The 14195-nt window shown below is 37.8% G+C and overlaps 1 protein-coding gene across 2 annotated transcripts in view; it reads left to right on the top strand.

Moving 5' to 3' along the window:
* VPS41 (VPS41 subunit of HOPS complex) overlaps positions 1-14195 on the top strand; it is a 109216-nt gene that overhangs the window by 42440 nt on the left and 52581 nt on the right. For both annotated transcript variants that reach the window (XM_059477746.1, XM_059477756.1), the window contains 3 exons: positions 3539-3613; positions 9198-9260; positions 10395-10460. In XM_059477746.1, the coding sequence (XP_059333729.1) occupies positions 3539-3613; positions 9198-9260; positions 10395-10460 (204 nt within the window). The remainder of the gene's footprint in view (positions 1-3538; positions 3614-9197; positions 9261-10394; positions 10461-14195) is intronic.

The following is a 14195-nucleotide window of genomic DNA, read 5'->3' on the forward strand; positions in this document are numbered from 1 at the left end:
CAAAGAATCCAAATTTATTGTGAAGTACAACTGCTTATATACTTATTCTAGGAAGACTAATAATGTTTTACTGCCAGGATTGGGTTAATCATCATATAAACAAATTTATGCATTTTACAACATCTCTTGCATTTTACATCTCTTGCTTGAAGAGTTTGATGTTATTTTCTTTTTCTGGTAAGTCTGTCTGATTTAATCTTCTTGCAATCTTGATTCTATCCTCAAAGTTCTGTTTGCTATTACCAAGGCATCCTGTTATCAAATCTCTTATGCTAACCAGGTCCAAAGTCCATAATGTCTTGTGTGTACCAATAGTGTAGGACCTTGCACTTTGCTTTGTTGAACTTCATGAGGTTTGCTTCAGCCCACATCTGTCAAGGTCCCTCTGGATGCCATTATCCCTTCCCTTCATCATGTCAACTGCACCACACAGACTGGTGTCATCAGTGAACTTGCTGAGGGTGCACTTGGCCCGCTGTCCATGTCACCAACAAAGATGTTGAACAGTATCAGGCCCAGTATGGACCCTGAGGGACACCAGTCACTGATCTCCATGTGGCAATGAGCCGTTGACCAAAACTCTGTGCACATGGCCATCCAGCCAGTTCTGTATCCACTGAGTGGTCCATCCATCAAATCCCTGTCTCCAATCTGGAGACAAGGATGTCCTGCAGGAGTTTGAAATACTTTGCATTTACTCCAGGTAGACAATGTCAGTTGCTCTACCCCTGTCCACCAATGCTGTAGCCCTGCCATAGAAGGTCACCAGATTTGTTAGGCATGATCTTCTCCTTGTAAAACCATTTTAGCTGTTACCAGCCACCTCTTTGTTGGGTGGGTACCTTAGCATAGTTTCTGGTAGAATCTGCTGTGTGACCTTGCCTGGCACAGAGCTGAAACTGACTGGACAGTAGTTCCCTGTATCTTCCACTTTTCCCTTTTTAAAAATGAGGATTATATTTCCTTTTTTCCAGTTATCAAGGACTTCACCTGACACAATTTTTCAAAAACAATGGATGGTGGCTCAGCAACTTCATCTGCCAGCTCCCTCAGGATAAATCTCGTTGGGTCCCATGGACTCGTGCACATTCAGGTTCCTTAGATGGTCTCGAACCTGATCTTCTCCTACAGGGGGCTCAGGATCTTCATCCTCACAGTCCCTGCATCTGCTTTTCTTGACTTGGGTGGCATGGCTGGAGCACTTGGCAGTGAAGACTGAGGGACAGAAGTCATTGAGAATCTCAGCCTCCTCTTCGTCCAGGGTAGCCTGGTCTCCTGTTTTCTTCCCACATCTTTTCTATCCCTAGTATCTCTTTTGCTTGCCACATTCCTGTAGAAGCCCTTCCTGTTATCCTTAGTATCCTGCAGGAGAGGTTTTGCCTTACTGAGCACTGTTAATTACCTGAATAGGATCATACATTTAATCTCCAAAGTAATGCCATATGGCTTTCTCATTACAACAGATAAATTCCATCATCCTGATCCTCGTCTTCAGTGTTTATGTGAAGATAGCTTATGTAGTCCATTTTACCTATTTTCTACACTTCATTTTTTCAGAATCAAACTTTTTCAAAGCCATTTGACTGGAAAATAGGAATAGTGTGGACTGTAGGATTGAGCCGTCAGCTCCTCTGGTGTGTCCTGGTTTGTGTCATTTTGTCTTAGGTTTTGTTGCAGTAGTGTCTCCAACAAGGCCCATCACATTGGACTGCTGCCAGATCTGCTGTTGCTGTGATGCCAGTCTGATGGTGGATGTACGTGCTGGAGTTATGAGAATATGACTGGTTGAACACTGCGCGTTAGTGTATGACCCTGTGCCAAGACTGTACTACTGAAGACAGATGTTTTGTCTTTGCAATTGCAAAATAACAAATGAAGGGAAGAAACTTAGTGGGAAAGTTGTGTCAATAGCAACTTAGATGCTGCCCGGAACAAAAAAAACCATATCACTTCCATGATAAACTCAGTTAAACTTTCTATGCTTCTCCTCTCAGAAGGCCAGAGGTGTTCCTGGTAGTAGAGGGAATGGTGCAGAAAATTGATTTAAATTCCCAGTGAACTACTTTGCAAACAACACTCTGTAGAAAGACCACTTTGTAATAGGCAGTAATTTCAATATTTCCAGGTGCCATTTTGTGGCGAGACCAGGAATTATATGTTTTGTACACAAGAAAGCAGGAAAGCAAAAAGGCAGTGTAACTTTCCCAACTCATCAGACAACTATGGCAGTGCAGTGTTCAGTTGTTCAATCAACCTTGATTTTAAAAAAGCTTCTAGAAAATATAATTTGGGCATATGATATTTTCAGAGTGGATGGGAGGAAAGCTTCCCTTTCTCTGAGTTGGAATTTGTTGTGTGTGTGATAGATTATGGGGGAAAAAACTTTCCAGAGGGTGTGAAAGTACCTCAGTTCATCTGCTGTAGAATAGCCCATGTGGAGAGTGTGTTTTTATATACTTATTATATACTTGTAATGCAATTCCAACTGCCATAGCATATGTAAGGACCTGTGATACTTCAGACACAGTTGTGTAGCATCTAATGTGATCCCACAACTCCAGTGCTCTTCCAGTGACACTTTGTTTTTACACAAACGTATGATGGATTTCTTTTATCATGCTCAGAACCACAGGAGTAGTCTAAGTTGTGGTTCAATCCATTCTATTTTTTATGAGGATAAGAAAACTGGTTCTTAAAAGTGTAAGAGACTTACCTGTGGGAAGATCCTTCAGTGATTCTTGAAATGATGAGCTATTTGTTACAGAGGGTGAAATCAGGATCATGGTGCATAAGAAGTTTCTGGTGCCTGAATATAATTGACTTGGTTTTTATATGCAAGAGGATATGCATCAGGTTGTCCAAATGATGTTATGAGTTAGCCCTCCATACCTCAGGTATGAGTAGCTGTTTAAGCTAAGTAAACAGTAGCAGATACTGTCTAACCCTGTAGGTTAGAACCAAAAGTATATTTGGATAGGGAAGGGAAGATTTATTAAATTGGGATGGTTTTCAGGCTTTTCTCCGTATTTCTCTAAGAACAAGTAAATCTATGTTGCACTTCAATACCTTCTAATACTTCTGAGAACAGTATTAGAGCCAAAAATGAATGTAAGAGAAGGAATTTGAAAAAACAAATAATTACAGGCCTAGCCATCAGACCAAAATAGAAAGTCTCCAGTTGCCCTGATGTGTCTGTAGTCACTGTATTTTATCCAGAGTTTTGATAGCAAGAACTAATAGCCAGTGGTGCATAGGCACAGATGCTTAAGGTCTGGGAGCCTGGCACTTCATGGGAGTTCCAGGGCCCTGAGGCAGGTAACTGCAAAAGGAAAGTCAGAATTTTGGAGTGGGGCAGAAGGCTGGAAAGAAGTCTTTTGGCTTTGTCGTAGAAATACCTATTCCGTAAGGATTTTTTGATTCATGCAACTAAACATTACTCAGTTGTTCACACGTAAATCTTTCAAAGTGCAAGGAATGTTAAAGCATGTCCTTGGTGATGTAACTTTAAAAGTATCTTTTCCTTGTTTTCTTTCTCTAGAGCCCAGTGAAGATAAATCAGATCAGCCTGGATGAAAGTGGAGAGCACATGGGTGTTTGCTCAGAAGATGGGAAGGTACAACAAATCTCTTTATATATTTGTTGAGGTAGCAGGTAGTCTTAGTATTATACTAGGATAATTGTGATAACCTGTGGAGTTGATTCCTGCATTGAGCGCCACTACTTTTACCATACATTTTGAGAACTGAACTCACCTTTGAATACTCAAAATTAAAGTCAAATATATTTTGCACAAATATGCTGTAGGAAAAGTAATTACAAGAATGTCAATAATGTAACTGCTATTAAGCTGATTAACAGCTGTGACAGGAGGTCATGTCAACTTAATCATTACTGCTGTGCCAGTTATACTTCAGTGACTACTCTGCTGTTCCTGCAAGACAGTATTTTAATGCCTTTCTGCTATAAATCCACAAAATTGGATTTTGTGGACATGATTTCTGTGGGCTGGTGGTTTTCATTTTCACACACTTTATGAATGTTTCTCTTGAATTACAGAATATTTTGATAAACAATCATAGTTTATCAGAAGAGCAAAGTGTCTTACAACAGCCACATTAAATAAATGTAAAATCAATATATGTACAGTTTCTTAAAAAACCTGCTTCCTTGACTGAGGACATATATCATTTGTGTAGTGTATAAGTAGCAATTATCAGTGCTTCTCTGGAATGTTGAGCTCTGACATTTAGTGGTTTTGGTGATTGATTTTCCAGTTATAAGAATGTCTTTTTGTTTTTTCAGTGGATGACAGTATTTTCTAATGTTGGTTTGCAATGATAAAATTCTAATGCACAGTGTGTATTTAAGCTTATTTTTAATATAGCGCCCATACAAATGCAGTGCATTAAAAGTAATCTAAATAATTTCTCAATATCCAACTTACTTCTCAGGAGAACATTTCTTACATAGTAGACTTGGGGGAGGAGGAGTGTTGGTAATCTTAATGTTGCATTCAGTTGAAGTTCTTTAAATTAAATTAAATTAAAGCTGGAATTTGCAATGGAAAAAATGGGGAAAGATCCACTTTAGACTGTGTGCATTTGGGTTTTTTCATTCCAAATAGAGTTTTTTGTCCCTCAACAGGCAGGCAGCCAGTTTGTGTATCCAGGCCTTTTGTTTCTGAGAGATACCTTATGTCAGTACCTTGGCACAGTAATTAGGATACTAGTGCCTATCAAAGTGGTTATAGAATTTTACATCCTGGGTGAAACCCCACAAGAGTATCCTGTTTGTCTAAGCAAGATAAGGCAAGGGTCAGTAATTGTGCAAGCTAATAAAAATGTTGAGCTAGCATTGTTGGTTTAGGTTTTCCTATGGTGTTGGGGAGCAAGCACTTAATGTGAGGGCTCCTCAAATATGACTGTGGATGACTGTCAGTAATCCACTATGCTGCGGTGAGACTGCAAGCCATACACAATTTTTTTGTATACTAAGCTAATATTAAATACACCTATTTCATTTCAGATATACTGAAAAACCTATAATCACTACTCTGGTGTGGTTCTATTTGAAAAGACTTCAATACTTTAAATGGTGACTCTGTCTTCATTTAGTGAAATAGCAGTTGTGGATCCCGTGTATGACATTCATACTATACAAGGCAGTCTAAAATACAGTGCCACAGCCACAGGAATGTAGTGTCACAGGTACTGTATTCAGCATAGTTGCATTCATAGAGTCCAGGAACATTGATGCTTCACCATATTCTACACTTGTGAAAAACTCATCTGGAGATTTGAAAGATATGGGTATTTTAGAAGTTAGATTTTCCACATGATCCAGAAAGGCTCGTGTCTGTGAAATAATCCACCCCTAAAATTGATTAAAATAAATTGTTTTATGTTGTGCTACTGTATAAGAAAATGGCAGATTTCCAGCCAGATAATGTAGCACTTACAGATTCTGGTCATAAAAAGAGTGTAACTTTTGTTCCTTATAGCTCTTACCTTACTAAAGTGGGAGTGTTGCTATTAAAATACTTGTACAAGTAAAATACTTGTACAGTTAAAATACTTGTACAAGTAGTTACAAAGTCTTTATTAACTTGATTAAATATGTAAAAGTGGTGACAACCTTTTTTAAAAAGAAACAAGGGGGGAGAAACAGTAAAGCAGTACACTAAAACAGTTTGGTTTTCTTAAATCAGTTTTAAACAAAAAAGCAGATGTAAAGAAGAAGCCTGGGAATTTTGAGTCAGCTGCAAGTATATTCTACCAATTAATGAAGATATGTTCTCTTTTGCTATAAGCAGAGTGCATTTTCACATATCAAAATGGATCCAATATGATAGAGATGGAAGTCATTTATTTTCTTGCAGAAAGGCCTTATGATGAGAACCTCCTCCTCATATCTGTTCTGCTGGTATATTTTATTTTACTGCTTTTTTTTCTGACTCTCAAACTAGATTTGATCTAGCCGTATAGACTGGGGGGAGAGCACAGAAGAACAGTACAATTTTCTAACCTTCTTGACAGTCAGCATCCAGACCCAATGTCAGAACCTGTCCCATGTATGTCATGCATGTCCAACAAATGCTTTGGGAGCCACTTGCAGCGTTTCTGTACTGCACATTTGGTTCTTTGAAAACCTTCCTTTCTAATGAAGTCAGCTGCAGCTGATCGCCACTGGCATGGAAAGGAGCAGAAATCATAACCAACACCAGCCTTCTAGTCTAGCTGCTGGGTATTGAAATGTTAGGGTATAAGAGAATTTTGGTGCTCAGATAAATAGAACAGGAAGCAGGCTAGCATCCTCAGAATTGTAGAGATTTTTAGATTGTTTTTTTTCTATTAGTTTTGTATGTAGTTAATGGTATACTATCTTGAAAAACCTGGATGTGACTCCCGATTTTGCTAAAGCTTCCATGACATTACATAAGAGTGTAATTGGCACTCTTATTCTGGCCTGTAACTTTTTTATATGAAGAAATAGAAATTATATTGAAAACTCACGTGCTTACGTGTTTTAGTGTCATCTCTAATGCCTGTAACAACATTGATGTTAAGGATATCCATGAATTACATTGATAATTTTTCAAGAAACGTGACTTGATTTCCTGCCTTTTGGTCCCTGAAGGTTGCTTACTTTTTCCATATGTGGAAGCAAAGAAGCAGCTAGGTCTGGATGCACTGGAGTGGTGGGTTCTAGATATTTAAAAGCAGACAGGACTAGCAAAATGTAGTGGAATCATAAAATCCTTTTCCAGCTGCCTAAGAGCATCATGAACAGAGTGGGCATGGAAAGTGGAAATAGATAAATCCAATATAGGTTTGTAATAGCAAAAGAATCACTTTCTTTCTGAAGAATATGAGACATTAAGAAGTAATAAACTGTTAGATGATGTCCCTAGAGTAAACATGATAGCATGTATTTTTTGTGGAATTGTTTTTTTCCTCTTAGCTCACTCCATGTTGTTGTAATACTCCAAAAGAAATATATTGCTGTATTCAATGATATATTAGGAAAACGTTGAAGGCCCTGTTGCTAATTTTGATTAATTACTTTTAATTTGAGACGGGTGTTTTGTAATTTTTGAAGATTCTGCTTTCACAGAATTTGTAGTGTTATGTTTTAACTGTGTATTTTCTTTTTTTTTTTTCTCCTTTCATTTTCTGTCTTATTTTCTCTTTTCTCTGTGTCTTACTTTGTGTAGGCTATAGTACTGAATATGATGTGCCAACTGATGAAAACAAAAACCCAGAAAGCAAAATCCTCTAGACATAGGCCCTAAGGTTTTCTAGGCTTACAGCCAGGTTCAATTCAAATACAACCCTTTGGCTGGCTTACATAATCACAGCTTTGTGATACATCTCACAGTCTCCAAATATTGATTTTTCTAATCCATTGGAGCAGTAGCTCAGCCCTACACAGTGCATGCAGAAGTATTTTTAAAGTGTGTTGTTAAAGGCAATGTATTCACTAATGAGTAATGGACTGAGCTGATAATGCTTAGGAGATGTATCCAGGAGACAAGCTTGAAAGGAAAATGAGGTGCAGGGAGATGTTTTTAACTTCACGAGCCTGCTGAACTTTGAGCCACTCTAAGGATGTCCCAGTTCCTTGCAGATGGCTTAGTTCCTCTTGTAGTTTCCCTGAAGTTTAATATATTTACTTTGTCTTCTTGACCGTCTGCAGGAATTTTGGGTGTTCTTGGGCCCTGAATTGATCTCTTTTGAGCAATTAAGCCTCACATTTTGTGGTCCATTACTGATATTTACTGACTTTATTCTTCAGGTCTCTCTCTAAAGGGATTTATATTTTCTCATTACTGTTATTTTTTTATTTTTCTCCCTGAAGGAATCACGATGGGAAGAAAGAAATAAGGTTGAAAGATTTTTTAGAACTTTAGAGTCCAATGCTGAACATGCAGAGCAGAATTACTGAAGGGATTACCTTTTCCAGAAAATTTTCCAGAAAATAATGAGAGCCTATCTGAGAGCATTCTTAAGTAGATTTTCTGTCAGATACATTTCCTCACTGATCACTCCATGGGATGCTCTTTTTTCTCCCTTCCTCCAGTGGTGTTCATCCCTCCTTGGATGAGTTTGTTTCAAGAATTTTTGACAGTGGGTGGAAACCTCTTAAAAACATAATGAAAAAACAAACCATTTATTATTCTTCCTGGAAAACATAGTTAGTAAATCAGTTACTAATTTCTGGCCATAAGTCATCAGCCCCATTTTATTCCTAAATTCTGCAGGAACTAGGCAGTTAACTGTCTCATCTGAGAGTAAGGAAAGGGAATATTTCCTATTGAATGGGGAGACATGAATCCAAAAGAGGGCTGTACTTAAAATAATCTGGAGGTACCTTACTCTGTAGTCATATCATCTAATAGCATTTCATTAACACTTGATATCTCTGTACTTGTTCTGAATTAAATGGAAGGAAACATTTTAAAAATCTGTTCATTCTCTTGACAGTAGAAACTTTTTTTTAAATTCAGTGTTGATGCTTCTTCAGATGGATTAATTCTGATAAATATGATTGCTTATGGTTGCAACTCCTTTGCTGACTCTTAAATGTACTGATACCTCGATATAAGTGAGAAGGGAGGAATCTTCAGAGAAAGAAATTTCCAGTGATCATGGAACAAAACAAAATAGCACTGTATGCACTTGGGAGGAGGGGAGGATGCCTAGAAATATATGGAACTTGGATTTCAGGCTGGTTTTGCTTTATTGTCACAAGTTTCTTTTCTTATGTAAACCCTGTATTGCCTGGAGGGAAAAAAAAATCCTACCATTCTTTCTCAGAAAGGAAGAATTTTTAATTTATTTTCTCCTGAATGTTATTCTGTTGCTCTTACCATAGTGAGGTTGCTATCTGTTAAACAGATTGGATCAGCCTAAAGCGAAAGGAACTTATTGTTTTTACTGTGATTGTAACAAAAAAAAAACAAGAGGAAAAATATTCATAAAAGTATTTCTGTACTGCTGCAAATATTAGAGATATGTCACTGTGGAAGACCAAGCCATATCAATTAGCTCTGAATTGTTAATTGTGCCTTCCTTTAGGAAAATAAATGTCATGTTAGCATTCAAATTAATCTTCTAGTTGTTAGGTTTTTACTTTCAGAATTAATTGTTCAGTGTATATCAGGTAAATAATTTTCATTTTTCAATATACTTTTTCAGGTACAAGTGTTTGGATTATATTCAGCAGAAGAGTTTCATGAAACATTTGACTGTCCTATTAAAGTAAGTGCTTGTTTTAATCTATAGTAATTATGGTGGTGTTGTCTTTAATAACAGAAAGGTCACATGCAATATAAATGAAAGAGAGGAATATCACTTCCTGACAATGTTATTCAAGTAACTAGGAAATAGTTTTCTATCTCAATATAAAAGCTTTTGATCTGGTTAGGTAGGAAGAAAGCCAATCTATGTTTTGTAAGAAGTATTATTGAGTTTTTCAAATACAAAAGGAAAGTGAAAGAGAAATTGTCCTGTTTCAGGTGTTACCCGTCTCACCATATTTCTTTGTAGATTTGTGATACAAATTCTGAGGGTTCTGCTAAATGGGAGGTCAATACTTTGCAACCAGTTCATATCCATTAAACCTGCCTCAAAATAAGGCAATGGGCAGTGATACTGATGTGCCCTATCTGAAGGGAAGACTTGAGTTTAACTCTGCTTTAGAGAAGTGTGTCTGTCTGGCTGGTGAAAAAAGGACACCTACTAGGCATATGGGAAAATCCAGTACTTTTTAACAGGAGATATTTCTTGCAGGAGGAAAGGCGATATGGGCAAATGTTTGCATTTTGCTGCTTGGGGTCTTCCATGTTGCAGCTGCTCTTTGGGGTGTGGGGGAAAGGAATGAGATGGTTAAGTTTTCACACAGGCCAGATGTGAGATGCCAGACTTGCCTCCTAGGGCCTTCACTGCTCATACAGCTGGATCTCCACTCTTGACATTGTAACACATAAGGCAAAGGGACTGTGTAAGGTGCTACACAATGTTGTCCTCTGGCAGGGCTGAGGTATGTGTGCCCTTCAGGCAGGCCCCAGACCAGATTTAACTGGGGTAACTTGCTCACAGCAGTCCTGTTCTGATTGGTCCTAATTCTGCAGCTTGCTCTACAAAAAAGTAGCTGTTCAATGCAACATGATGCTCGGTGTCACCCGTGTCCTGCAGCATATAATATGAAGAATTATCTTCTAAGAAAAACAACCAAGTGTCTGAAGCAACTAGGCTTTACTTCAGAGAAAGAACTCAGCTGTAATACTTGATAATTGACAAAGGGTTATCTAGTTTAAAAAGTGATGTGGTGCTTTATGTAAACTCTTATTTAAGCCACAATCCTCTCTTTCCCTTTTCCCCCACCATCCCCAGATTGTTGCTGTTCATCCTCAATTTGTAAGATCCCACTTCAAGCAGTTTGTAACAGGAGGAAAAAAGGTAAGCATTCATAATGAACTTTGGCTACCTTTAAATAGCCCTTGATATAGCTCAGAAGGCTATGTATGTGAGTTATAACACCTAGAACAAAGACACTTGCTTTTTCCTTCTGTTTATGCATTGTATTCTAAAACATTGTTAATTAGAAGTGACTTCAGAGGGAAAGTGCAATTTTTATGTTAAAAACATGTCACAACAAGTTGAGATTCAGAGTAGAAATACCATTCTGTCTAGATAGCCTGAAAAAAGAGTAATTTATATGTCCTGGGCCAGATTTTCTCCATTTTAATTTGTTGAAGTGGGAGCAGAAGTTAGACCTTAAAACTGATCGTGTTATCTGTGGGTGATTTCTTGGGATGGAGTTTTGTTTTGTTGTTTGGAGTTTTATTTTAAGGAAATAAACGCAAGTATCTTCATCAGCTCTTGGCCATGGTGAGGGGTTTTGTTGGTTTTTTTTTAAATGAACTGAGGGGAGTTCTTGGTATAGTAGAGCTCACACCGTTCCAGGCACTTACATCTCTAGGTAGTCTTCTATTTAGATTCAGTCGGTGTTTTAAATGTACATTAAGTGTCTTATTAGTGTAGGATACAATTCTGACTTCCAGATTGCAGGTGTTTCCATGTCCTACAGGTATCTTATATCACATTGCATATTTTCAGTCAAAATATGAAAAGTTTTATTTGGAACATTTTCTTGAATTCATGGAATTTTATTTGCCTTCTGTTAAGAGTTAAGGATGAACAATCCTCACAGATGCATCAAACCAAATGCCATTGCATTGCTCTTACTAGCACACAAAAACTACAGGCTTCTAGTGCGGAATGCACCTTAAATTTCATTAACAGTTCAGTAAAATGTTTCAAAGCACAGCTGTGCTTTAGTTATTTAAGTGGTGTGTGTGCTTGACAGATTTTTCTGGCTGGTAGAAGTTGGTGTTGTCCTTAAAATAATGCACAGTCAGTATGTGTCTTTGTCAGCCACCAGTTTGTGAAGCTTTTTAGTGCTGATAAAAGGGGCATGGAAGGAGAGGAGCAAGGAATTAATAGAACAGGCTCCATCAGGTGGTAAAAGATCTTGCATTCACCTCATGCCGAACAGAAAAAAACATCAGGGAGTTAACACATTCTCTTTGGTTATCTTTGATTACTTGACAGGTTGTTTTATATTCTGTCCTCTGGGGAATGGTATACTCATTCTTAATACATTCATGCTTTGCTGAGGAACTTTCCTCCTCAGAAAAACTTTAATTGACATCTTAACATAAGGTATTTAGCATTGAAGCCAATGTCACTTGACACCTGAAATTTGATTTTATTGGTACAGAAAACCAACAAACAAAGCTTTTAGCCTTGCAGTAGAAGCCTTTCCCCTTCTCTCCTTTCCTCCAAAAGGAGCATATGTACTTCTGTAAAAGCAACCACAAAATGCTTTTTGAAAATTCAGAAAGCTAAATTCCACCTACTAAGAAAGCTACTTTCTTGCTTTTTCTGAACATTTACGCCTCTCCTGAACTGTAAAGCCAAAGTGTAGTATGGAGGCAGCAGGCAGCAGGAAGCTGAAGAGTGAGGAGAAGCAGGCTGAAGCATACAGCCTCAGGCTGTGGACCTCACCACTCTCTCCCTGTGTCTGGGGGATTGTGCCTACTTAAACAATGTTAAGCAACCAAGGTGAGCTCCTTCAGGGAAGGGGACAGTCCTCCTGTGGCTCCTGAGGCCTGTGCACTTTTAGCCTTGGCATGTATACACTAACTTCATCCCTGATAGCTGGCAGTGGTGGGAAGCGTGTTGCCTGTTGTCCTCATCCACACCAAGGTAAGAGTAACAGTAAGAGTATCTTAATTTTGGAGCAAATGTAAAAGAAAAGCTTTGCTTAAAGCTCTAATAGTATGCTCCTTGCCGGAGCTCCATTAAAAAACATGATATATATAATGTGAACTCTTAATTCAAAAGCTTGCTGGATCCATTTTTGTTTTTACTTTCTGAGAATGGTGACATAATGTATGCAAGCAATTTTAAAGTGGAGTGAGTTTTTTTGTTTGCTTTACCTTCATTTTTTTGGAAAAATATTCTTCATAACAATATAAAATGTGTAAAAAATACATTTTTCAGTTCAAAGATCCACTCAGGGCATCCTGGAAATATTAAGAGATGGAAGTGGGAAAAAGACCCTAGCAACATGCTTCAGGGATGCACATTGCAGGTCCTCAGTTCCCTACACAGGTGGATGTCTGGAACTTGGGTGAATTGCTGTGTAATGCTGGGATTTGCTACGTCTTAGAAGCTCAGCCTGACCTAAAGCTGACTTAAGAGCAGTGCTCCCTAGGGTATCTGGGGTAATTATTGTGTGTTGTAAGCTTAACTCTACTGTGCATTTGTTTATATGGTTGCTTAACTTTGCTTAAGTAGGCATATAGAGAAGCTTTTCTCTAAAATGTATTATGAACTAATTGAATTGTTTGTATATTAAAGCATTAGTTTTTAAAAGAAAGGAACTTCTGTTAAAATTGAGATAATATATATTGGGTTGGTAAAGCTTATTTCACCCGTTTTCCTAAGTGAATTTATATTATCTGTGCCTAGAAATAAGGCAGGTACTGTGGAAACTGACACTGTTGCAGTGAGAAGCACTAAGTGCCATACTAAAAGGAGGTGCTTCCCCGTTCCCCTCCTCATCTCTGCAATTAACCACAGCACCGTTGTGCTTATTTGGCAGATGACTGTAACCCTGAAATAATAATACTGTATATTGTAAATAATAGGGGATTTCTGTCCAGAGCAGACAATAGAGCTTCAAAGCAAGGGAGAAAAGACAAATACTGTGTTATTGCAGGCCATAACCTTCTACCTTTTAAAAAAAGCTCTAATCTCAAAAAATAACAGGGTAAAAGCCAGCTAAATGAGGGTGGTAAAGCTGAAAACAAGGTTTTCTTGATTTAACTCTTAGAGTGCTGGTCTTCCCCAATACATCAACTAAATAAATGTTTTTGTGAAGTCCAAGTATCCATTATGTCATGAGGGTTAAACAGACTGAACTAATAAAGAAAGAAGACTGAAGATTATTTCAGATGCAAAGTCAAGGTATCAGGTACTGTGACTTATGTAAAGACAAGGAGAGCAGGAAAAGTTGAGATTCCTCTCTTGGCAGAGACATCATCTCTATTAACATCAATAACTAGATACAAAGGTTTTTGTAGGGAAACATTTAGGAGAGTGGGTCCTCTGGAGTGATTGAGTCACCCTGCTGAATGTGTGCTAATGAAGGCGTTTTTTGAGTCTTCTCAACCTAGCATGGTAGTGGGGACCCAGCACAAATTAAGCAAATGTGTTCTGAAGTATAGGAGTAGAATATTCTGTATCATAAAGGGCTAGGTCTCCTCATTTGCCTAGGACATATATTTTGTATAATAAATATTGATTTTCATGTCCACTCTGAAGCATTTTAAGGGCTAGAGAACCAAAATAAAACTGATTTACCCAGTGACTGTCAACAGTGTCATCTCTCTATATCTATCTGTGTCTATAGCTACACAACATATTAATGGGTTTTTATATATGTATTTGTTGAAAATATATATAAAAACCTTTTTAATAATGTCTGTGTTTCTTTTGCTGCAGAAGATACACTATAAGAACTGATCTTCAAATACAGATGTGTCTATGTGTCTGATCGTGTTTGTCCCATTTATCCTCCTAGAATTAACATTTAAATATATCAATGCTTGTGTTTAAATATTA

The sequence above is a fragment of the Ammospiza nelsoni genome, chromosome 1, assembly GCF_027579445.1.
Source record: "Ammospiza nelsoni isolate bAmmNel1 chromosome 1, bAmmNel1.pri, whole genome shotgun sequence".
NCBI classification, from domain to species: Eukaryota; Metazoa; Chordata; class Aves; order Passeriformes; family Passerellidae; genus Ammospiza; species Ammospiza nelsoni.